Below are 24,105 nucleotides of genomic sequence, written 5' to 3' on the forward strand. Positions count from 1 at the left end.
GGGGCAGTGTTGGTTCAGTACCCGGTGCATGGTTTATTCCCTCTCAGTACGGAGCCAGTGCCTCAGTGCAGTGCTAAGGGACACAGAGTAGTCCAGACTCTCTGGCACAACTCCCTTGCCATGCCCATGACCAAGGGCAACACAGGGTTGCCACTGTTGCTTCTGCATTGGTTGCTGTTCCCAGAAGGCCATTCTACTCCATTATGCCACTGGAGAGGTGCAAAGAGGCCAGAGCTGGGAACCAGATTCCAGTAGGTCTGGAGGAGCCAAGATGTTAAACTGAGGCCCTGATCATCTGGGGTCTCTGAAAGAGCCATTGTCACTTTCCCCAGTAATAGGTTCATTAGCTGCTGTATCGTAGCTCAAATTCTACTGGGTAATTATATTCTGCATCCCTAAAACTGCCCCTGGCACTTCACTTAGATACTGTGTTGTTCTTTGTTTCCAAGCAGTTGGGCAGCATTGCTGTCTGCTGTTAAACAGCTGCTGCGTTCCATTCCAGAGGTGAATGCATTTTAATAATGGGTGAAGTAAATTCCGTATCTATAGGGACCTAATTGGTCTGGGTCACAGTCGCCCAGTGAGCTGATTACAAAATAGGAGACATGATGAAAAGTGTTCCAGAATCTAACTGTTCATTTTTAAATAAATAAAATAAGATTCTGGCCCTTATCTTTGCAAAGAGAACCTTGAAAACGCAAACCAAATGTTAACCATTGCAGGAATGTCTGCCTGCATTTGCAGAGAGCCTGAAACAACAGTTCTGAGGTGTGAAGGGCCTTTATCCATTTCTGAGGCATGTTAACACTGGCATGAGTGTTTTACTGGGAGCAAAGAAAAAGAGTAGTGATTACATTCTGAAGATCCACACAATCTGTTGCAAGTGGTGTCCCCATTTTGGTATCACAAGTGAGCGGAGCTTGGTTGTAGGTGGCGTGTGAGAGTATCCACTGCTATTCTCTCCCACACTCAATGCCCTGTGTGTATATTTAGATCATGAAGTGCTTTGGAATGAAAGAAGCGATGGGGTGGAATACAAGATATAATTATCTTCACCTGTTGCACGCCAACCAGGGAAATAAGAGACAGATGACAGGAAGTGAGGACTTCAAAAATAGACACCTTTAATGTCAAACGTTCATGGATCAATGATGCCAGTGTAGAAGAAACAGAGAAACTCTTATGGTTGACACCACATGGTGGACAGCGTGTGAGCAAGAAGTACTTTTGAAGCTCCCTAGACTATACCTTTTACCGTGACTTTGATCAGAGGAGCCATGAAAAAGCAAGACTAGACAAATAAACCAAATATGGCTTGAAACATGAGCCATAAAAATGAACCTTGTTTTTTACGGTTTGATAAGCCTTCCCTCGCACTATTTTAAAAATTCTTTCACGCAACAATGTTTGCAAATCCTACCAGCCTTCCCCCAATGACTGTTCTCTTCTGCGAATGCCATCTTTGTAGGATCAAAGCTCTGTGATTCCTCTCACAGATCAGCAGGACAAGAATTGCAAAATTGTTTAGCAGATGAATCTTCTTTTTTTAAGTCTTTGTATATGGAAAATATTTGTGAACAAATAGAACTCTATAAACTTCTCTTAAAACCTCAAATATATTAAACATTTAACTTCAGTCTCACCGCAATATTTATGTACATTCCTTAATATTTTACCTAGTCAGTGATGCAATCTGATAGCTTTGGCCTTTGCTGCTTCTGGGGTTTATCACATTACTAATCTTACTCTTGAAATCAAGCCAGTGGTTTTGGTTGGGTTTTTGTGGGGCTATGGGAGACAGAATAACAGATCAAGCTTGGGCTAAAAAACGGGAAAATTAGATGAATTTTTCTCTATACTGTATTGTTAAAACTCAACACTGGTCCAAAGTCTGGGACTTGCTATATTCAGTCCTAGATTAGTGCCAAAAAAAGAGAAATTGCAACGCTGAGATGACAATTTTAAAGTGAAACTTCAGAGATTTGACATTTTTGCAGACAGCTGGGCTACAAGTTAGCATTATATCAATACTTCCTAGCTCAAGTGGTTCAAGGAATCTCAAACCTTGAACAAGACATTCTGGTTACCATCTTGCTGCTTTCTACTTCATTCCAATGTGGTTTCACAGCAACTCTCACAAGAATGTCTGAAGCTACAAATCAACAAGTTTTGCCATCCAAAAGCTTTGACCCCAGCCTGGATTCCAACATTTCTAACTCTAGCAGGTTCCTGAGCAAGAGTCTGTTTACAACTATGTTGGAACTAAGTACATGCTGGGTAGAGAAAAAGCAAGAAGGGGTCCTGCAAATTACCTATCTTGTGTGCTACAACTAGCTTGGCAGAAGCGCTGCAGAAGCTCAGAGGATCCACGCTCCGGGTTTCAGACACGTGATCAGAAAAAAAGCGAGACAATAGAAGTTAAGTCCCTGCATGGCTTTTTCCTATGCGGCAGCAGATTCCCCACTTTTATTTAAAAAAAATAAAGTAATAAAAAATCAGAACTTACGATGGGAAAACTCCATTAACATTCAGGAGCAGAACAAAACTCAACTAATCCAGTCCTCAGAGTGTTTGAGAATGGGAAGCATGAGCTGCTATTTCCAGGCCTTTTCTCTAAGACCAGGGCCTTGCGCCAGTTCGGTTCCACCCCCATGATAGCAGATTCTAGACAGGGCACCATTTCCTTTAGCTGATGTCCACCTCACTCCAGTCTGTATGTCACAGAGCAGCTACGGGTTCTTGCAGCCCTGGTACCTGATGCACAAGGAGTGTTAAAAGCACAACTGAATAGCCAAGAGGTTAGAGGTGATGATGACAAGGAGGAAGGGTAAGGAGATGAGACAACAGCCCGCCCCAGTCTGGAAGATGTGCAGTTTCTCAGCATCTGGGTGGAACATCTTTGCATCCTCCAGAGCACCATGCGCGGCCAGGGTGAAATTGGCATCGCCTGAGGTTACCACATCAAAGACGCACGACTGGAAGTAGACGTCCTCCACCGGCAGCTTCTCCTTGCACAGCAGTCGCGCCGTCTCAGTGGCAATCCCGGTGTGGCGACACTCACTGCGGGAGATGCGCTGGCTGGGCGGACAGCCGCCCACACAGAGTTGCAGGTCCTGCTCTTCGGTGAAGGACCGCGCCACCTCCTCAGCTGCCCGGATGGAGAAGGATAGCTGCCGGCCCGCCTGGCGCACGGCAATGATGGTGCCGATGTAGGCAGCCCGAATCTCCACGTGCTGCCCGGGCGCATGTTCCTGGATGGTCAGGCTGCTCCCTCCTGGCCTCTCGCCACCATTCACCGAGCCATCCTCAAAGGCAGCCGGCAGGTTGTCTATTTCGGCCTGGTAGACCTTCTGGTCGATGCATTCCTTCATGTTCTTAAATATGATCGTGAGCTGTAGGGCAAAAAGAAAGCAACAAGGCTGGATCAGAGGCCCTATGGTCTAGTTCCGGTTAACCATGGTGGAGAGAGGGGAAAGAGGAAGGGATTGTGACCCTCCTGGATACCTGTCAGGAGATCCAACAACCACCCTGCCCTTCCCATATTGATAGATGGGAGGCAGGTCAAGGTACAGAACTACTGGTCCAACATCCAGAGCACTGGACTGAGACTCAAGACTCCTGGGTTCTGTTCCTAGTTCTGCCACTCACCTGCTGCCAGACCTTGGGCAAAATGCTTCCCCTTCCACCCAATGTCCATCTGTCTTGGCTGTTTAGATTGTGAGCTCTTTTGGAGACTGGAAAACTGTGTCTGTCTGTGCACCACCCAACGCAGTAGGGCCCTGCCCTTGGCTGACGTCGTAGTAAGAGATCAGGAAGTTACCTTGCGGCCCATCATCTTTCTTAGGACTCATGGCAGGTCACTGTACATCAGTGGTTCTCAAACGTTGGTACTGGTGACCCCTTTCACACAGCAAGCTCTGTGTGTGCCCCCCCCCTTATAAATTAAACCCACTTTTTTATATATTTAACACCATTATAAATGCTGGAGGTGAAGCAGGGTTTAGGGTGGAGGTTGACAGCTTGTGACCCCCCCCCATGTAATAACCTCGTGACCCCCTGAGGGGTCCCAACCCCCAGTTTGAGAACCCCTACTGTACATCCAAATACAGCAGGGTTTCTCAAACAGGGGTCACCGCTTGTGTAGGGAAAGCCCCTGGCAGGCTGGGCTGGTGTGTTTACCTGCCCCATCTGCAGGTCTGGCCAATTGTGGCTCCCACTGGCTGCAGATCGCTGCTCTGGGCCAATGAGAGCTGCTGGAAGCGGCGCGGGCCGAGGGACTTACTGGCCACTGTTTCCAGCAGCTCCCATTGGTCAGAGCAGTGATCAGCGGCCAGTGGGAGCTGCGATCGGCCAGACCTGCAGACAGGGCAGGTAAACAAACCGGCCCGCCCCGCCAGGGGTTTTCCTTACAGAAGAGGCAACCCCTATTTGAGAAACCCTGAAATACAGGGTTTCCACAATCCCAGGCTGGACCCATACCTGGAGCACCTCATAGGGCAGAGTGAGCCCCTCCCACTGTTCATCTGGTGACCGCTGGAAAGATGGTCTCTTGACCCCAAGTGTCACTCCCATTCCTAATTGCATAAGCCCCACCCTTAGGGCTGCCTAACATGCCCTATGTGGCAAGTGAAATGTCCCATTAGGAAAGTACTTAATGTATTTTTCTTAAGGAGCAGGGGCCAGCACCATGTGCGCAGCCAGGTGCAGATGGACAACCACCAAGTGATCCATGGGCCACGGTTTGAGATCTGTTCCTCTAATCTATTCTGCCCCCTTCCCATGTCCAGGAGCAACTGGAGAGCATTTCTGTCATTGCACGAATGGTTCTTACATTTGATTCTGAGCCTCCATCCCTCTCGCACCGCGAATGCAACGGCAGCCGCCCAAAGCCTGGGGAACCCCCAGCAGCCAATCCCAGGCTGTGACGTTACCTTGCCGGTGGCAGTCGCGTTGGAACTCTTTGCCACCAGGTAGCTAGTTGCCTGCACAAACAAGTAGTTATTGTCCAGGAGAGGCCAGGAGCCCTCCACGCGGCAGGTGTGGAACTCATCCTGGAAGGTGCGGACATGGGGGTCCCCGAAGGCGGCACAGTGCTGGTAGGTGGGGGGCTGGCCATGCTTGTAGAGGAAGCTCTTCTCGTAGTTGCAGATGTCCAGGGACTCAAAGCCCTGGTGGTTGGGTGCCGGCAGGCGGGGCCGGGGCGGCGAGGTGGGGCCTTCCTTGGAGCAGTTGTGCTGAATCATGAGGTCCTCGATGCCGTGGACGGCAGAGTGGTAGACCAGGTCGCCCCGGCAGGTCCGGGCCGTCTTGCGGGTGCAATGGGAGTAGGAGCGCAGGGCGTTGCAGTAAGCCGCGTCCTTGTTGGAGCCGCGCAGGTTGAGGGTGGCGGCCACGTAGTCAGCATTGCAGCGCAGGATCTTACACTGGCAGCAAGCTGAGTGACGAGACAGAGTGTACGGCATCACGTCTGATGTCAGTGCTACACCACTCTGCTGAAAGCAGCTAATGGCTTCCATCCAGGAGGCCTTGGATGCTAGGACAGCCGCAGACCTCGTTTAAAGTCAATGGCTGTGCCAAGCACTCTCTCTTTGTGCCTCAGTAGAAGGAGCAATTAAGCCCATTTGTAATGACAGTGACCAACAATGGAGGGACACCCCCACCCAAGGTACATGGTAGGTCAGAGCTAAGGGCATGTCTCCACTTACAGTATCGTTGTAGCACTTAGTGAAGACGCTCCCTACACTAATAGGAGAGCTTCTCCCGTCGGCGTAGGCACTCCCCCCTCCCCAACAGGCGGTAACTGTGTCAATGGGAGAAGTCCTCCCAGAGATGTAGCGCTGTCCACACCAGTGCTTAGGTTGGTATAAAGACGTCGCTCAGGGCAACACAGTTACACTGATATAAGTTTGTAGTGTAGACCAAGCCTGAGCCCTGTGGGTCGAGGGTTTCCCTGACTGCAAACACGGTAGTTAGGATGGTAGTCACCACCTGTGTATGTTAGTGGCTGAAAGCCAGGAGAAGGAGTTGTGGTGTGAGCCTGAGCCTGTGTCTACACTAGAAACGCCACAGTGGCTCCAGTAAATCCACCTCTCCAAGAGGCGTTAGCTCAATGGAAGAATTTCTTTTGAGCTTCTTGGGCACAGGGCTCGCTAGAGGGGCAGACACGGGGATTTCTGTGCAAGAAAACTGCCTGCTGCTTCTTTCTCCTGTGCTCACGGTACGAAGACTCTCTGTACATTTTTATTTTTATTTTGTAAACAAACAAGATCACACCAAGAATCTCTCTGACTCCTATCACAGATTTCTCATCCTAATGGAAACAACCCTGAAAGGGCCCAAATCTTGGCTAACTGCTTGGGCTAAAGGGGGCAACAGAGTGTTATAACATTCTATCCTCCCATTCCAGGCCATATTACTACACTGCCTTAGAGATCCGTGAGTATGTGAGATCTCCCAAGATATGCAGGGCTGGGCCTGGTTGCGGTGGGAGACCACGTAAGTAACCACTGGGGTGCTGCAGGCAACAGTGTTGATAATTCAGAAGGGCCACTCTCCCCTGGCTCAGCGTTGCCTTATCGCAGTGCAAGAGATGGCACCGTATTCTCTGGCTGACCACCAGCAATATGCTGTTCTCTTGGATCTGGAGTTTCCCCAAAGGCTAAAGCTTGCACAAGTGAATGGAAAATGGGAGGCAGAGGTGCACTGGGGCATTGCAAAATAAGCCAGATCTCAAGCATGTCTTGAGAGCAGGGAGGGAGCCTCTGGGCAAGAGATTGCAGGAGGGGGAAGATGTCGAAGCTACAGATTCCCAGAGGGGTTGGGAGCAATCCCACACTGGTGAGGGGAAGGAGAAAGACTAAGTGCAAAACCCTGGTCCTACTGAATTTGGGGGCAAAGCTCCCAAGATGACCCAGCAGAACCTTTTCATCGCCGATAACTGGGGCATCAGGGAAATGCTGCCGGGGCATTGCTGTTTTTAATAATGCAATGAGCCATCACAATCCTGCCACCACTTTGTATTCTCTATGGGAACTGCCACCATGCTAGCAGATGCCCACCCCTCTATTTCAGCAATCCCCTGCCTCTGGCAGGTGCATGCTGCTCACGTTCGCACTGGAATCCTCACTTCTGGCGTGCAGCTGACCCCTGGCATCTCAGCTCCTTACCATGCCTGCAGAAGAGGAGGAGGAAGAGTGCTCTGAGGATGAAGCAGGTGGTTTCCAGTTGCTGTGGCCTCGTACTGCAGGCTGACTTCCCCATTCCAATCCATCCAGAGCCAATGGGGATCAGGCACCCCCCTTTTCTTTTCTTTCACCAGCTCCCCTGGAAGCAAAGCAGAGACAGGGATCTGGGCTAAATAAATTAACATGAGCTGCTGGACAGGATGGCTTGGTGCCCTTAGCTTTATGTTTGAAATAGCCAGAATCCCTAGAGCCGCAGGTTCAAAATTCAGCAGGCTCAGGTACCTTCTTCATCTTTCCCATGGAGAGAGACACATCTACAAGTTACTTTGTGCAACTCTTTTAGAAGATAGCTTAATAACAGGGTCCTGTCTGCTGTGTGTGAACATTAGTGACCCTATGGCACATGATATGGGATTCTCCTTGGTCCAAACTGCCTTCTCCTCCCCATTTCAGTGTTCTGTGCACTAATGTTCTCTGATGTCCCACCCCAGAAGTGGCTGCATTTATATAGTTCAAAGTGCATTGGGATCCTTCGGCAGAAACTTGCCACTATCAAAGCACGTGATATAGTTGTCAAGTTGTATTGAAATTCAGATGTTTTCAAACAGATATATGGTATTAGAGAGAATTACAGATATGGTGCATTGGCTAGGCAGCATTAATGTTAATCTGAAGGGACTGGGGCTGAGAGGGGAATTCATTCTCCATAGTCCACTCAGTCTTTGACCTCTATGCCTAGATTAACCTCAACGGGCACCAAAATTGGGCTGCTGACTTTTGTGGCGGGGACAGTGGGCTGCTGGAAATTGGACTGAGACCTGCCAAACTCATTTCCTGTAGGCCCCCAAACCAGACAGCAGACAAGACTGGATCATTAGCAACTTGCGCTGGACTTAATCACTCGGCTCCCAGTCAAAAGGGTAACTGCTCCATTGTCAAGCCCCACCAGACACTGACCCCGATCATTTGCTGCACTCCTTTCTCACATCCAGAGGACCTGCATCTGCAGACAGCTGTTTGCAGCAGTCCCCATATGCGAGGCTAGGTACAGCCTGTGCCATTTTTGCTGGTGCACAGAGGAATGCGTTACTAACAGCCGTCAGCTGTAACTCCAGCCGGTGAATAGCTCATTGTGAAAACAGAAGGAATGAAGCATAGAGTTGTAGATTTTTCTTTTTTTTTAAGGCCAGAAGAGAACCACTGTGATCAGCTAGTCTGAGCTCCTGAGAACCTCAGCCGGCATCTTCTGCATCAAGGCCCATCGCTTTTGGTTGAGCTATAATGCATCTTTTAGAAAGAAAGGCATCTAGTCGTGATTTAAAGATCTCAAGTGATAGAGTATCCACCACATCCCTGGGTACCATTATTCCAATGGCTAAATTACATGCAGGGATCTATTATGTAAGTTTCACTCTGATGACCTCTACTCTAAATTGACTCCACATCTGCATAAATAAGCGAGTTAGTATCCAGAACCAGGGGGACTTTCCAGATTCACAGCATCTCGGTCACATCCACACGTGGAAAATTAAGGGGAGAATTTCTCTAGAAACAAAGGGATTTTTTTCCCCCCTCTCATTTTCCATTCAAATGGAAGCCCTGCAGGTTTGCCCTGGTCTTACTTAGGAAAGAAGCTGGGTTTTAGGGTCTACTGTGGGTGGGAACCTGAAATGGATTATGCTGGATGGCAATACAAAAATCTAGATACAGTAGATAGCATTTATAGTCCTGCATTTATGTCTTTGAGTCTGATTTCACTGGGATCTCTCTCTCTCTCTCTCTCTCTCTCATGTAGAGGAACGCACCATGAACACCCCGCTAACAGTCTAGCCACATGTCTCATGCATTGGGCTGGGATAAGGAACACTCTAAATTCCATCGGGGTATGGGGGGGATGCACGTGGTATTTTAGCTAACAGTTAGACTCAAAACTAGCAATCTCTCCACCCTGCTGCTAAATTTAAGGAACAGACAGCAGGGTGCTGACCACTGGTGATCATATCTGTGCGTCTATGGGACCGTCAGAAACTGGGATATGCAAGTGTATGCGGGGTAGTGACAGGCACAAATACTGCATGTGTAAATAAAGGTTCTTTTATTTTACTTAAAAGAGAGGGTCACACATTTAATTTTGACTGGCCCAGCTGCCTGTGGGAGTTTGAACTCCTCTCCCTTCTGGGAGCAGCTCACACTGGCAGTGTTTGCAAGTTTCTGAAAATGAAGTAAAAGTTTCTGTGAAGGAAAGAGGATTCTGGAGACAGTAGGGTCACAACTGCTAAATGCCAGGCCATTATTTGTGCTGGATGGACCATAGCTGTGGCTAGAACATTTCCCACCTCCAGGCATTTGCTGCCAGGAAAAATAAAATTCGATTAATGGCTAGTGGGGAGGATAGGGGGTGGGAGATGGTTTGAATCTGGCCCAAGAAAAAAAATAAAACAGCACCTCCTTGGCATTCATTAACAACATACTCTCTGTCCTTCTGGCCAACACCTGTCCTAGAGCAAGAACTATCTAATGGGATTGCAATGGAAGAGGGAGCTGCAGCCTCTGCAGGTATGGAGCACTTGTATACCCAGGATTAGATTTCTATAGGCTTATGGATACTGGATCTGAAATCCTATTCTCGATAGGTTTTTATACCATGCTCATTGCTGTAGCATCTGAGCACCTTCCACTAGGGCAGGAAGCAACGTGACTACACGTCAGTCCTGTAGGGTTTGTTCTCTCGCCCTCCCCCCGGGGGAGAAGCATGTGCAGATACCCGTCACTGTGTGTTTGGATTAGAGACCGCCAGGTCCAAGAAATGCACCTTAAATGTGGAGCAGGAGAGGGGTGAGGTTTGTGATAGTCCTGGGTTGCTGAGGGAATTCATAGCATAATCGCAGATCATCCCCGGAGAAAGTTCTGTCTCCAGTCCTGGACACCTGTAGACTGATTCTAATTGTCCATTTCTGGTCATTATGGGGTGCATGCACCTCCCTGTGAAGTCCTCATCGCTCCAAGAATAGACAGTGGTTTACATCCATCAATCGCACAACCGTTTATGTAGAGGCAGGTATCGCTATCCCTATTTTACAAATGGGGTAGGGGACGCAGGCACAGAGAGGTGCATCAAACCAACTGCAGACTCAGGAACACAGAACCCAGCTCTCCCGAGTCCTGGTGTGGTATGCTAGCCGCACCCTCTCCTTTACTGCTCACGGAGAGCCGCAGGCCACACGCAGCATACAAGCACTGGAGCAGATTTTTCCCCAGACACCAGGTGGTGGAATCTATCTACACTGCCGCCGCCACCATGCTGCTCCGCCAATGGGTCTGGACCCTGAGCGGGAAGGCAGCGGATGAGATGGGAGGTTGTCTTTAGGGAGTATAGTACAGGGGGGCCAGTACCGTTCCCAGCTCTAAGAAAAGCCGTCTAGAAGAGTCTGGTGGAATTATCACGCCTCTGATCAGGTGTGAAAACTGAAGGGAAAAGATCCCTGCTCCCTACGCCTGATCTGGTGGTCTCTGAGTGATCACTAGGTTGATCAGGGCTGCCCAGAAGATTCAGGGGACCTGGGAAAAAGCGGGGGAGCTGCGGTGCTTGTACTGACCCGGCGATGGTCCATGTCTTCAGCGGCATTTCGGTGGCGGGGAGCCCTTCAGTCGCTCCGCGTCTTTGGCAGCATTGAAGGGCTCCCTGCTGCCAAAATGCTGGCCAAAGACCCGGACCGCCGCCGGGCCAGGGCTCGCAGGGCCTCTGCGGGGCCTGGGGTAAATTGCCCCACTTGCCCCCCTCCTCCCCCGAGTGGCCCTGGAGTTGCTTCACTGCCCCAGTTTTCCAACTGGGGCTCTTGTCTCACAGCCCTAGGAACTGGCCCTGCCATCCCCCTGCCCTGTTCCATTAGAGACACGCTGTCGCTTCCCTTTGTACCTCTGTCACTTAGGATGAGCGCTGGGTCCAAAGGAATAGGAGCAGATGGTTCATTCTCCTCTGCCTCCTTCGCTCAACTTGTCCAGCCTTTTGCATTCGCTTTCTCCACCTCTGCCTGTTGCAACTGCGCTTGAACTTTGGGGTGTTTGACTAAGCCGATAAACAACCCCGGAGCATCTGCCAGCTCCCTCTGGGTTCGTTGCAGGAGCTAATGATCAACCCAGCGCTCCCCACCAAAAAGTAGCCAACCACCACATGATCAGCCCACGTGATGGGGCCCAGGTCTTGCCATCACCCCTCCCCCAAGAACCTCCCAGTAAGAGAAGCTTCTGATTCACAGAGTTGTAGGCCGGAAGATCAGCTAGTGTGACATCCAGCATATCACACGTCACCCACTTACCCCACTGTGGAGCCCAACAGGTTGGGTTAGGCTAAAGCATCTCGACACGGAGACTTCCAGAGACGGAGATCTGATCTCAAGATACGTGAAGTGAGACCATCTTGGCAGGACCTGGGGGCCCGGGAGAATCCAACAGAACGCACATGGCTTGGTGGAGTCTAGTGGTCAGAGCAAGGGGGGATTAGGAGTCAGGACTCTTGGGTTCTCTTCTCAGATCAGGGAAGCAATTGGGTCTAGTGGTTAGAGGACAACGAGTGAGAGTTCTATTCCCATGTCTACTACTTATTTGTCGTGTGGCTTCAGGCTAATCGCCTCCACTTCCCCAGCTATAAGAAGGGGATAAGAGACCTCAGAGGGCACGTGAGGGTTAGTGTTTCTAGAAGAAGGGCAAAGATCTGTCCCCTCCAAACGTCCTTTTCATCATATCAAGTAGCCAGGCTCAGAGGCCGGTGATCTCATGAAGAATGGACTCTCTTTCCTTTCAGATTTTATTGAGAAGCAAATCACGACCGAGGGGTAACAGAAAGTGTTACGTGTATTCTGTTGATTTTAAAACATCACTTTCTTTAGCTCTGCTGTGAAACCGGATAAACTTTTATGCACATCCCTGCATGTGCCCAGTTTGCCTTTGTCTCAAGCTGTCACTGGCACTTAAATTGTCCACTTGGAACAGATCTTCCACAGACTCCCCCAGTTCCAGGGCTCTGATACACACCCCAGATGCTCCCCCAGGGCCCCAAGAGGTCAGCAGCTTTCACTAGATTTCATTCTCTTGACTCTTCTTTATAAATTGCGGGAGAGATCGGCTTCACTTTCTCATCACACCCGTGTCCCCGCCTTGCTAAAGCCAGGCAGCCTTGGCTGGTGCAGGGGCTCTGGCTGAGCACACTAGAGCCGGGGACCAGACACACACAGAAGGCTGGCCCTGAGGCTGCCTTTCCCCCACACAGTGCCCCTGGCCAAAGTGCCAATCTGCTCCCTCTTTCAGAAAGGGACAGAATTCTAACCACCCCCACGGCCCGCATGCCTACACTTCCCCTTGCGCCCCGCCCCTGTGACATGTTCCCTCTCCTCCCACCTGAGCACAGACCCACCCCTCCCCGAATCCACTGCTCCCCCATCTGTCACCAGGCTCTAGCGCAGACCCTGTCTCTCGCCACCCACATCCACGGCAGCTCCGTACCACTTGCCCCTTCCTTTCCCGCCATATCACAGATGCTCCCTAATCCCACTCCATCCCCATTCCCCTACGCATGCCCGTTCCTCCACCACCCTCGCACAGACCCTCCCTCCGCTCAGCCAGCCTTGCCTGCCCCACACAGCCGCCCCCTTCCCTACCTCCAACAACCAAGCTGCCATCCCCAGGCTTGCTTTGAGAATGGAAGGGGAAACCGCCACGCCAAGTTCTCCAGGACCATCTGAGCTCTCAGCTTGCTAGTGAACCGCCCCCTCTCCCAGCTCATCCTAGGAAATCATGGGTATAATACAGTGCCCGCCCCTCCCCCCCATTTGAAAAGGATAATGCTCTGTTTTGTGGCAGCCCGCCATTACCAAGCATGGACAGAACACGTTCTCTGTGAGATCAACAGGAGAGAGGAGATTTCCTGTCAGGATGACTTGATGGCCGTTCCCTCTCTCCCTCCCTTTGGACCAGCTGCCCCACACTTCGGCTCTGGCACCAATTCCTTTGGGCAAATCCCATGACCTCCATGGCCGCCCCCCTCCACCCTGATGATATTTACCTAGCTCACGTAACATAGGGTTTAATTAGCGAGGGCTAATAGCCAAACAGCCATGGTGCAGCCCTCCAGGCAGGTCTGCTTTCCGAAGACCAGCCCGGTGTTCTTACCAGCCAAATCTTTAAGCCAGGCAGCAGCAAGGAGACTCCAGCCAGGCGACCTGTGCCATCCACCTGGGTCTGCAGACCCCAATGCGTGCTTCCCCAAGGGTACGTTCCAGGAGACAGGGTCAGGAGAAGACGCCATCTCTGGCAGCGAAAGGGGCCATGCTGATTCCATGCACTCTACCATGGGGCCAGGATCCTTGACCTTTCTCCACCCCCCTCATTGCCATTTTCACGCAGCAGCTTCCCCCTCACCCCTCCCATTTGCAAGACACACAGAGCAGGGGACAGGCGTCGAAATAGATCGGACTAAATTTAGACCGACTATGACCCAGCCAAGAAAAACAAGCACATGGTGCAGAGAGAGGAGCCCCAGAAATAGTTGCTAGCTCCCAGAGGGAGACAGGCAGCGAGCTAGCTAGGCGAGTTAGCTACCAAGGCTTGCAGGGATTCACCACTCGGCTTGCTAGGAAGACGGTGAGCTGGCCTAGCAGGCCAAGTGTGCAAATGTCCCTATGAGCACGTGGACTGTCCGTGGCGAGGGTTAAAATTTGACATTCCCTTCTACCTCCCTCCCTCCCCCCGTGCAATGCCATGAATCTGCCACACCCACCCTGCCCCTCAACTGGAGAGAGACTGCCCAGGTCCTGGCCACTGGTCCGGGGGGCTTGGCATTTTAATTTAATTTTAAATGAAGCTTCTTAAACATTTTAAAAACCTTATTTACTTTACATACAACAATAGTTTAGTTACATATTGTAGACTCATAGAAAGAGACCTTCTAAAAATGTTTAAATGTATTACTGGCATGCGAGACCTTAAATTAGAGTGAATAAATGAAGACTCAACACAGCACTTCTGAAAGGCTGCTGACTCCTGAGCTAGATAATTCCTGCGTTTGTCCAATCTGTTCTGAAAAACCTCTAGTAATGGGGATTCCACAGCCTCCCCATCTTGGTCCAGCAGAGCTCTGATCTGTTGGCCTTTGGAATGCAACACAATGCAATAATATAATGATAATAATTAATAGCTCTTCTAAATGAGACTTCATCCGTATATCGCAAAGCTCTTTACAAAAGAGGGTCAATAGCATTAGCCTCATTTTACTGGTGGGGAAACTGAGGCACAGGTAGGCAAAGTGACTTGCCCAAGGTTACCCAGCAGGGAAGTGGAAGAGAACCCAGGGCTGCTGAATCCTAGATCAGTGATGTATCTACTAGGCCAAAAGGGGTGTATATGGAGGGATTGACTAGCATATGGGTGGGTTGGTGAAAGGCACTTATTTAGAACTGGCTGGAAATCTGTCATTCATTTTTTGACAAAAAAATGTTGTTTTCATAGAAAGCAAACCATTAGAAAAAAAAGTGAAACCAGGTGTTTTGATAATGTCAAAATTTCCTGCTTGGACATTTTCGGAAGGGAACATTTTGATTTGCCATTTCAGAATGGAATGAATCAGGTTTTCATATATATGTGACAAAAAAAACTTTTAAAAAGGTCGACATCGGAACAGAACATTTATATCGCCCTGAAATGACACGTTTTCAGATTTTTGTTTTTGCAGGAAATTAAAAAACAATGTTTTCAGAATGGAAGAAATTTCTAAATAGCAGAATTTCCCTTAAAATTCAGGTCCTGCTCAGCGCTAACCAGTAAGATGCAGTGTTATCTATGGCAGGTGGCTCTCAACCTTTCTAGACTCCTGTGCCCCTTTCAGGAGTTTGATTTAGCTTGCATACCTCCAAGTTCCACCTCACTTAAAAACAACTTGCTTACAAAATTCAACCTAAAAATACACAAGCGTCACGGCACACTAGTACTGCAGAATTGCTGACATTCTCGTTTTTACCATATAATTATAAAATAAATTGATTGGACTGTAAATATTGTCCTGACATTTTAGTGTATAGCATAGAGAGCAGTATAAACAAGTCTTTGTATGAAATTTTAGTTTGTACTGACTTTGCTGGTGCTTTTTATGTAGCCTGTTATAAAACCAGGCAAATATCTAGATGAGTTGACGTACCCCCTGGAAAACCTCTGTGTCCCCCCTGGGGTATGTGAACCCCTGGTTGAGAACCACGGATCTAGCGGATCGAATACTCAGCTAGAACCAAGAAAAACTTGGGTCTGCTCCTATTTCTGCCGTTGACTTGGTCTGTGACAATGGACAAGCCCCTTCCCTTCTGTTCCCCCTCCCACCCTTTGCCTTTCTTGGCTATTTAGACTGCAGGTTCTTCCAAGCAGGACGAACGATCAGTGTCTCCTTTGGCATGCAGGGTGCTGCACACACATGATGGGGCCCTGATCTCAACTGAGGGCCTCTAGAGACTACAGTAATGCAAATAAGTGGTGAATGGACCTTTTCTGGAGTAGGCTGGGAAGTTTTGCAGATGCTGATCCCGGTGAAGTTTTGTATGTAGGTTTTAGACATTTTATACATTGCCTATTCCGGTGCTAGCTCCTTAATGAACCAAAACAAGACTGGTGATTAGTGGGCATGACAGTATCATGAATTAGGGTTTCTCACCATTATTTTCCTTTAAGGGAAAAGAGCTAGAGATTCCATTACATTCACCAGGGAATTTGCTACAGCCAATCTGTTTACACGGAAGGTGGCCAGTCGCTCCGGTGATGGGCAGCCGTACAAAACCCTAAGATAGCTAGCTAGCCTGGGATAAACACCACATCCCAGGGCTGTAGAAAGAAGAGCGGGAAACGTGATTCATTTCTCCATTCAATCAGACTGTCTCATAAGCAAAGAGAGGCAATGCTGTTGGCCAGACACAAACTCCAAATAGGTGGTACTTTGCTAGAAAATGTTGTTTTCTCCCCTTGTACCTGTTCTACATCCACGCAGACAGAGTGCCTCCTGATTGCAAAGAGCACAAGCAGAGAATCAGGCCCATCTCGTAAGGCAATGCAGCATCCCAAATGTGTCACTTGAAATGGGCGTGAAAAGACTTGGTAGAACTTTCATCTTCTTTCATGTAAGGCGCTGAGGTACCTTGCAGACAAACACGGCTACGCCTGATACTAGGTACCTTGCTGTTTGCAACAATATAGTGCTTTCCAATGGCACAGAGATTTGCTCCTATGAGCAAATGCGCCGTTTCAGGCACAGAGAAAGGGGATGAATTCCGTCCATTGCAAGGAAACCATCCCAGCTCTCCCTACAACAAGGCTGCATGACTTTGACAGGGTCCACTGCAACACATCACTGATTCAGTTCATTAGCCCAGCAGCTCCAGTCTCCTGTCTTGGCCAGTGCCCAAAGAGGAAGGAGAGGTAAAACAAAGCACCTTACATGGTTGAGATCTCTGATCTTAGGTTGTATCTCCAGCCAAGCCAACAATTTGCGAAAAGATGGTTCTTTAAAAACACCAACCAACCAAAAAATCTCACCAAATCTCCCACCTTTGCAGCATTAAAAATGGTTAGAACACAGCATTACTAACATTCATGATTTAATCTCATGCTATCTGGTGGGGTGGGGTTTTGCTTAAAGTCCCAGCTCCTGCAGTCAAGTCATTATGAGGGAATCTCAATTTTTAAGAAAATGAAAGCTACATTTCTAGCTTTGTGCTTGCAGAGACAAGTTGAAAAAGTGATCACTGAAAGGCTCCAAAACCAAAGAAACTTCCTCCACGTTTCTCACTTAAAAACAAAACAAACATGATTTTTCAGGGCCTGATGCATGACTTTTGAATGCTTGGTCAGCAACACAAGGGAATGAGTCATTAGACCCTATATACTGTCCCATGGTTGCAGGTGGCATGAATTTACAGTTCTGATGTTAAACCCAGCACGTCTGCAGGGCAGACAGATCTAAGGTCCAAGCAGTAGATCAGAGCAAGACAGATTGGTAACTGCTGCATTTGTGCAAAGGGTCTGGCTTTGCAAAGCTCATGCACCAAACTGCAGATTGCTCCCAGTTGCTAAGCCCCCTTTCAAGCTGATTCAGAGCAGAATTGCTTTTTGACTGCTAAATGCAAAGCAATTTATACTGTGGCACAAATTCCCTTCAATGCATTTACATTTGAACCCTAACCAAATACCTGAGGCTGGCTGAGCCGGACTTCAAGGAGGAAGCAAAGCATGTGAAAAGAGAGACAGAAATCCCACACTTTTAATTCCTCCCAATAGGAGCTACTCTCTTCAATCACTTAGTACCATAATTCACCCAAAAGGGGCTCAGCTTACTATGGTGCTGGGCAGGGCTGGAGAAGCTAAATAGTATATAGAACAGAATAGCTTACCATAAACTCTGTAGTAGTGCAGCTCTGTGGTGGCCCAGTTTCTCTTTTCAAGCCGGGCAATGCTCAGAAAAATGACCTTGGCTCCCTTCTCAGCAGCTCTGATCCCTTTTCTAACGGCAGCTGTCTCAAGCCCGTTGCCTTGCAGAGCCAGTGCAACTGTTAGTGGAACAAGCTTAAGTCTATTCTCCCTTGCTCACCAACAGACCCATCTGCTAAGATCCAGTGGAGGAACCTTTATTGCTAGTGATAGTTCTAAGAAGCTAAGGACATCGCTTGGGGTGCTGGATCCCACTGTAGTTTGCATTATCAGCTGTTAGAGAAGGAAGAGAAAAGCCTTTTGATGCCTAGGCGGCCCCTGGCTTTTTCTCAAGCTCTAGTGAGGGTGGCATCAGCAAAGCTTGGCTGTGTCACAAGGTTTCTGACTACCCAGACATTTTACAACACTCCCCCTGCTTAGTATTGGTATTTGCATTGCAGTAGCCTGCAGAGGCCCAGCAGGGATTGAGGCCCTGATGTGCTGGGCGCTGTGCAGCCCCAGCCCCTCGATCTGAAATGCTTACAATCTAACTCGACACAACAGCTGAAGGATCGTTATCTCCATTTGACTGATGGGGAAACTGAGGCACGGGGGTGGGGGAGAGTGATTTGTCAGATAGTACAGAGGGAGGCAGGGACAGAACCTAGAATGGAGCCCCGCTGCGGCACCGACTCACAGAACTCTGTTCCCATTGCCCCTGTCCCTTCAAGCGACCTGTCTAGCACTGCAAGCCCCTTCTCTGCACTTCCTGTTATCTGGAGTATCCTCCCCTCTACCTGCTCCTCTCACTGGCTCGCCAGCTACAAACATCTCTCAGCTTGTGTGCCTTTTAGTTTCTTCTTTCCCCTAAGCTATTTCTTATCCGACTGTCTCTGTTCACCCCAGCACTGTCGAGGACAGGGTACAGCTTGCATTGCATCTCTGGGTTGCAGTTTTTTCCCCTCCAAACCCCACCTAGCCGTGACTTGAGCTTCCCAGTATTTGCTCCATCTGTTGATTTCAGCTTCCCTGCCATGAGCTCCAAGCCAGGCCAATGCCTGGATGCCCTGGGTGGGAATCAGTTGCTCAGAGGGTGGGAGGGGATGCAGGCGGGAATTCTCCAGGTTGCTGCACAGGGTCTGAGTCTCAAGCAGAGTCTTTCACAGGCCTTGATCAGTGGAAGGTGTTTGGTGCAGGAAGGAACCCAGAGGCCATCTCTTTAACCCTTTAACTGCTGCTTAAGGTACCAAAGGATGCTCAGGCAATAAATACATCTGCTTTGCTGCCCGATGCACCAGACGCACCCAGGTCAGCCTACACTGGCTCCCCTACCCAACCTCCCAGAAACCCCATCGATTTCAGTGTCATAATAGCAGCAAACGGGAGAAGAGAGGAGACCAGCAGGGGAAAGGTGAAACAAGAGAAAGATGTTTTGAAAAAGTCTGCCCTAGAGCCTGGGTTCGCAGAGGTCCACAGCATTGTGACCTAGACGGGGCAAGTGGAGGGAGGACAGAGATCATCCAGGTGGCTAAAATCCAGTCCTCCACAGCCATGTCCCTTGTGCAACCTTCACACCAGTCCCTGCTGCCTTCTGACGCGACAGTGTTCCATCCCCACTCTGCACGGTGGGAATGGGAGGGGGAGGCTGCCTTCACTTTCTCATGCAACCCTGCCCCTCCCAGCATGGACCCAAAGCAAGCTACCCCGTCCAGGAGAAAGTAGGGCCGCTACTTTTTCTACTACGCTAGGTGCGGCTTGGGGTACTGCTCTTCCACCAGCAGCTGTGCCCAGGCACAGAACATGCCCCATCCCACGCAAAAGGACTTGGCATGACGCTGGAACCAATGGACAGCTCTCCAAATCAGCCAGGGTGATTTCCTGTGGCTTGTCTATGTAGGTACAGTATCAAAGCAGTACCACCCCTTCTAGCGTGGATGTAGTTATATCATATAAAGGTGCTTCTAGCTAGTCCCATGTGGGAAGGGGAATGAGCTATCCTGGTAAAGGGCACCTTTATCCCCAGGTAACTGCATCCATCCTAGGGGTGGCCGACGGGCTGGAACCATTTTTATAGTGGGGGTGCTGAGAGCCAGTGAACCAAACTGTAAATCCCGTATAGGATGGAAACCACTTAAAGCCAAGGGGTGAGGCAGCACCCCAGTTCCAGCGCCTGTGAGGGGTGGTATATTGGGAAAGAATCACACGCCAAATTGACACACATTTCATAGAGTTAAGGCCAGAAGGGACCTTTGGATCATCTGGCCTGACCTCCTGCGTATCACCAGCTACTCCGTTTCATCCAGATACCCCTATGTGGAGCGGATGACTTTTGTTAGACAAAAGCACCTCAGCGCCTGGGATTCTAGACTGATGTATGCCACGGGCAAAGCACAGATCGAGATGCCACCAATGCCCCAGGCCCCTGCAAGTGGCAAGGAATTGAGGAGGTGAGAGAATCCCTGCAGGTGACTCACGCCCCATGTTGCAGAGGAAAGTGGAAACCCAACCCCCCCAAGTCCACCTGGCCAATTTGCTGGGGAGGAAAATGCCTTCATGACTCCAGATCTGACAACCTGGATCACCTGAACAAGTGGAGCTGCAGCAGATTTGCCCAGCTGCAAGATGGATATGTGTGTTCAGCCCGGAAGGCCGGGAATGGCTCCTGAGCCAGCAGTAAGCACTTGTGCAATTGCTTGGAAGAAGACAGTCATGTGAGCTCCTTCGGCTAACCTCCCTCCCCACCCATCCCCAAGCAGGGTTTATTTTGGAATGAAAGAGGTGCTGGGACGCAAGCAATTTTTTTACATTCATTACTGATGCAGCCAGAGGATGGATGAAAGTCTCCTGGAGCCCGGGGACGGAGCAAAGGTGGGGGGCCCAGCACTGGAACCATGGGCTCACCCTACTCTTTCCATCTGTGCCCCATCCCATTCCGCCCCTTCCCCCCTATGGCCTCACCCCCACTCACTCCTTTCCGGACCCCGCCTCCCTGTGGCCCCAAGATTAGAGAAGCTCTGCCATGGCCCTGGCGGGGGGAGATTTTCCAAGCCCCACAGATTGGCTGGGGCCCCTGGGCAGGGGCCTCCTTGGCCCAGGTGGTAAAGCAGTGGATGCGGCAAGCCCAGAGGTAGGGGGCTATGAACTGCCAAACCTAGAGGTGCCGGGGCTCAGCCTTGGCAAACTGCCCTCAGCCCCACCCACACTCAAATTGTTTGGAGGTTCAGACGCATACAGAGACTGATCTGAATGATGCAGAGCTCACGCAGCTGGACTGCAGATCACAGCAAGAATCCAGCGTGAATCCCGCTTTCGTTCACTGGCTTGCAAGTCCCAGGTGGAAGGTGTTGCTGCCTCACATCTGGCGCTGGACAGAAAGTGGGAAGGCAGCAGCAGCCAGGAAAATGATGGGGGGGGGAGGGAGAAATGGAGGAAAAGGGGATCCAGAGACCCCCCCACAAGGTTTGGTCTGGGTTCCAAGCAAAGATCAGGGCTACAATGAAAGGGAGCACCACGGACTGCGGTGCATCTGCCGCGCTGGAGGAGGAAGCCAGGTGGTGAGTTGCAATGACAGATCTTTGCAGGAGACCATGACTATACCAGCAGGGCTGTGTTGCGGGGAGAGCCCCCCCAGAACTGGCACAGCAGCAAACCAGGGCCAGGGTGCATTGGCAGAACAGCGGAGACTGCAGGAAAGTTTGCCTGGAGCTTGTTTGAACCATAAGCGTTAGCCCTTGACATTTACAAGCACCAAATTCACCCACAAAACGATCTTACAAGAAATCATCGCTCTGACTTACCTTGGCAAACTTCACACCCACTAGCTACAGCGTCCTTTGGCCAATCCCCTGGCACGCTTCTTGTACCAACTTCCCGGATATTCCTGAGATTTCATCCGCCAGCCAGAAACAGGGGGTGCGGGGGAGAGGAATCAAGTGTGTTAACCCCCAGGACTGGATACGGTGGGAGAAGAAAACAGCTGAACTCTCTCACAACCAAATCCCTCCCTGAAAGCCAGAGGAGAAGGTTCTAAGTGGACACTTTAAAAATAGCCACTAGTATTTTTGATCCTGAAAGCAGGATTCTGATGGGAGGAGGGGGGCAGTGAGGGGAATCCACTGGCAGAGGATTTTCTGAGTCGGACGCACTTCCTTATCAGAGTCTATAGCCAAAGCAATCTCCGGTGATATCCAGGAGATCCAATCTGGACCAACGCTCATAAGAGATGCCGCAAACTCCTGCCCATGTTGGAATCCCACTCACTCAGTTCTCAGTGTGACGTGCTCTGGGGCTGAGTTTATGCTGTTCTGAAGAATTGTTTTTAAATCCCTCCACCTCTCCTGGCTTCAGAACATCATCCAGGTCTAGAGCTGCTTGCTGATCCCAGGTTGCTGCGAAGAATTCAGGTGCAAGCCCCTTGTAAATCGCTCCAGTTACTTGTTTCCACACAGGAATGGGAAGAACCAAGATGGATTTCAAAGAGAAGGGTCTCAATCTGCTGTCTCTCTCCCTGCTTTACCCAAGGGTTGGCCTGAAACAGATCAATGAAGCTGAAGCCCTCCCTCGGCCCATCTGCCAGGCTGAAACCTCAAGTCCTGCTGCTTCCCGCAGGACACAACCTTTCCTACCCCTTATATGATCTCAGATTCCTTTTTCCCCATGCTTCTCCTAAGCCCTAGGAAAGCTGGTGTCACTCCCATCCCATGGCTGGGTAGAGAAGTTCTTGAGAACATCCAAAGGACAAAACTCTCCCTCTTTTTCCTTATGTCCCTCCAGGCACAGGGAGAGGCTGAATGGAAAGGAGAAAAGTCCGAGGGCATATGGATGAGAGGCCCAAACTCCCCCTGTACTTTTCCTGTGAGCCTCTCCAGAATGTGGGCGGCAGATCTGAGTAGAACTGGAGTCCTCTTGATTGCATCGCTGGGGATGTTAATTCATCTGTCCCGCTCCCCTCCCCACCTCTTAGCAGAGCTGAGCAGGGGTTGCAGATTTTCACAGAAGAGCTTCAGGCTGCTGCACAGATAAATCAACAGACAGAAGCACCTGCTCCTGAACTAGCAACTGGGTATGGGAGGCGCTCAGCCCAGCCCTGGGCTGCACCATGTGTTTAAAACGTGAACTGGGGCTGGGGAGGGGGGAACCAGAGAGGGGAGGGTGCAGGGAAAGGCGGGGGGAGGATGTCTAAAAAAAGATGGAAACAGATGTAGCTGGGGTCAAGCTGCCTCTGATCTGCCCCGTCTCCTGGGGAGCTGACAGTCAGTGATGCTCAGCGGGTGGAAAGAAACCAGCGGGGCCGGGAGGGCTCTGTGGATATACAGGCTGAGGATCTGGCCCTGAGCTCTGCGGGGCTCTTCTGAGTCTGAGGCTGGAATGCTTTGCAGCTATAGCTCCTCTTCTCCATGAGCTCTCGAAATCAGACCTCCCCTCGTCTCCTCTTCCCCCGGAGCATCAGTCCTGGCAGCTCCGAAACCCTGGGGCTAGATAGTGAGGTGCAGAATTCTCGTTTGCTACAGCAAGGGTGTCTGGCCTGCCTGGGCACCCCGCAGCACGGCCTGAACTCCCGGGGCCACCCAGCCATCAGTAGTGCACAGCCATGTGAAATGAGGGTCGAATGGCTGCTGCATCAACTGGGGCGTGTTTTACATTCGCTTTGCATCAATGCCATTGGCTACACGGCAAGAGAGAATCGGGCCCCTGGTCTGGAGTCTGAACCCCACGACCACTGCCTCATTTCCTACATCTGTATTTGCAGGGAGGCGTGGCCTAGAGGGCTGAGCACAGGGTGGGTGCTCAGGAGACCTGGGTTCTGGTCCTGTCTTTGCTGGGTGACCTGAGGGGGTGAAACTCTGTGCCTCAGTTTCCCCATGTGCCGAATTAGGATTGCGATGCTGCCTTCCTTTGTGAAGTGCTTTGCAAGCTACTGAGTAGAAGAGTTTGGTATTACGAGCTGGATGGTCAAGTGGGTAGGACACTGGGCCAGCACTCAGGAGATCTTGGGTCTATTCCTGGCTCTGACATGCTGTCACTTTTCTGTTCCCCATTCTCCTGGGTTGGCCTGTAATAACCTGATTGTCTAGTGTGAACGTTCAGAACAATCCCGTGATCACCGAGGGGGGAGTTTTCTAAACCTCTCCCGACCATCACCCCTCCCCAGTCACAGGAGACAATGATGTGTAGATGGAAAAGACCTGGTGGGGTCCGTCCCTCAGTGGCACCTGTGACTTTTTATTCTACTTCAAGTGGAAGGGGAGGGGAAAAGAGCTTTAGTCGAGGAGCAAACCGTAGGGCCGCTGTGCTTGTGGTATCCGGGCTTGATTTGCCCTTTGGTCTCCCCGCTGCCCTGCTCCCCCTTCTCGCTTTCACATTCCCCCTCCCTTTTTAAAATCGCCCAGGCAAATGGCAGTGGGATGCCATGCTCAGCCCCGGCACTGGGTCCAGCTGTCGTCTCTCGGCAGGCCAGTGCCGATCGGCCAGAAAGCCTGACCCGTGG

At 50.3% G+C, this 24,105-nt stretch overlaps 1 protein-coding gene across 2 annotated transcripts; it reads right to left on the reverse strand.

The window, feature by feature from the left end:
* Nucleotides 1–1,106: 1,106 nt before the first annotated feature.
* On the reverse strand, nucleotides 1,107–21,713 carry HJV (hemojuvelin BMP co-receptor). Of its 2 annotated transcripts, none has more exons than XM_032792194.2 (4): nucleotides 21,416–21,713; nucleotides 7,167–7,323; nucleotides 4,932–5,434; nucleotides 1,107–3,392 (listed from the first exon to the last, which is right to left on the reverse strand). In XM_032792194.2, the coding sequence occupies exons 2-4, from the start codon at nucleotides 7,258–7,260 to the stop codon at nucleotides 2,772–2,774; spliced, it is 1,218 nt and encodes a 405-aa protein (XP_032648085.1). In that variant the 5' UTR covers nucleotides 7,261–7,323; nucleotides 21,416–21,713; the 3' UTR covers nucleotides 1,107–2,771. The 2 variants fall into 2 exon arrangements, with proteins under 2 accessions (XP_032648085.1, XP_032648084.1); XM_032792193.2 differs by lacking the exon at nucleotides 21,416–21,713 and adding an exon at nucleotides 13,350–13,584.
* Between the last annotated feature and the right edge of the window lie 2,392 nt (nucleotides 21,714–24,105).

This window comes from Chelonoidis abingdonii, chromosome 11 (genome assembly GCF_003597395.2).
Source record: "Chelonoidis abingdonii isolate Lonesome George chromosome 11, CheloAbing_2.0, whole genome shotgun sequence".
NCBI lineage: Eukaryota > Metazoa > Chordata > Testudines > Testudinidae > Chelonoidis > Chelonoidis abingdonii.

Bases quoted from the DNA above. Each gene is read 5' to 3' on its own strand.
- HJV (XM_032792194.2), bottom strand. From the start codon at position 7,260: ATGGGGAAGTCAGCCTGCAGTACGAGGCCACAGCAACTGGAAACCACC. The intron at 5,435-7,166 runs GTAAGGAGCTGA...CTCGTCACTCAG, and splicing joins CCTCCTCTTCTGCAGGCATG to CTTGCTGCCAGTGTAAGATC. The intron at 3,393-4,931 runs GTAACGTCACAG...TTTGCCCTACAG, and splicing joins ACGCGACTGCCACCGGCAAG to CTCACGATCATATTTAAGAA.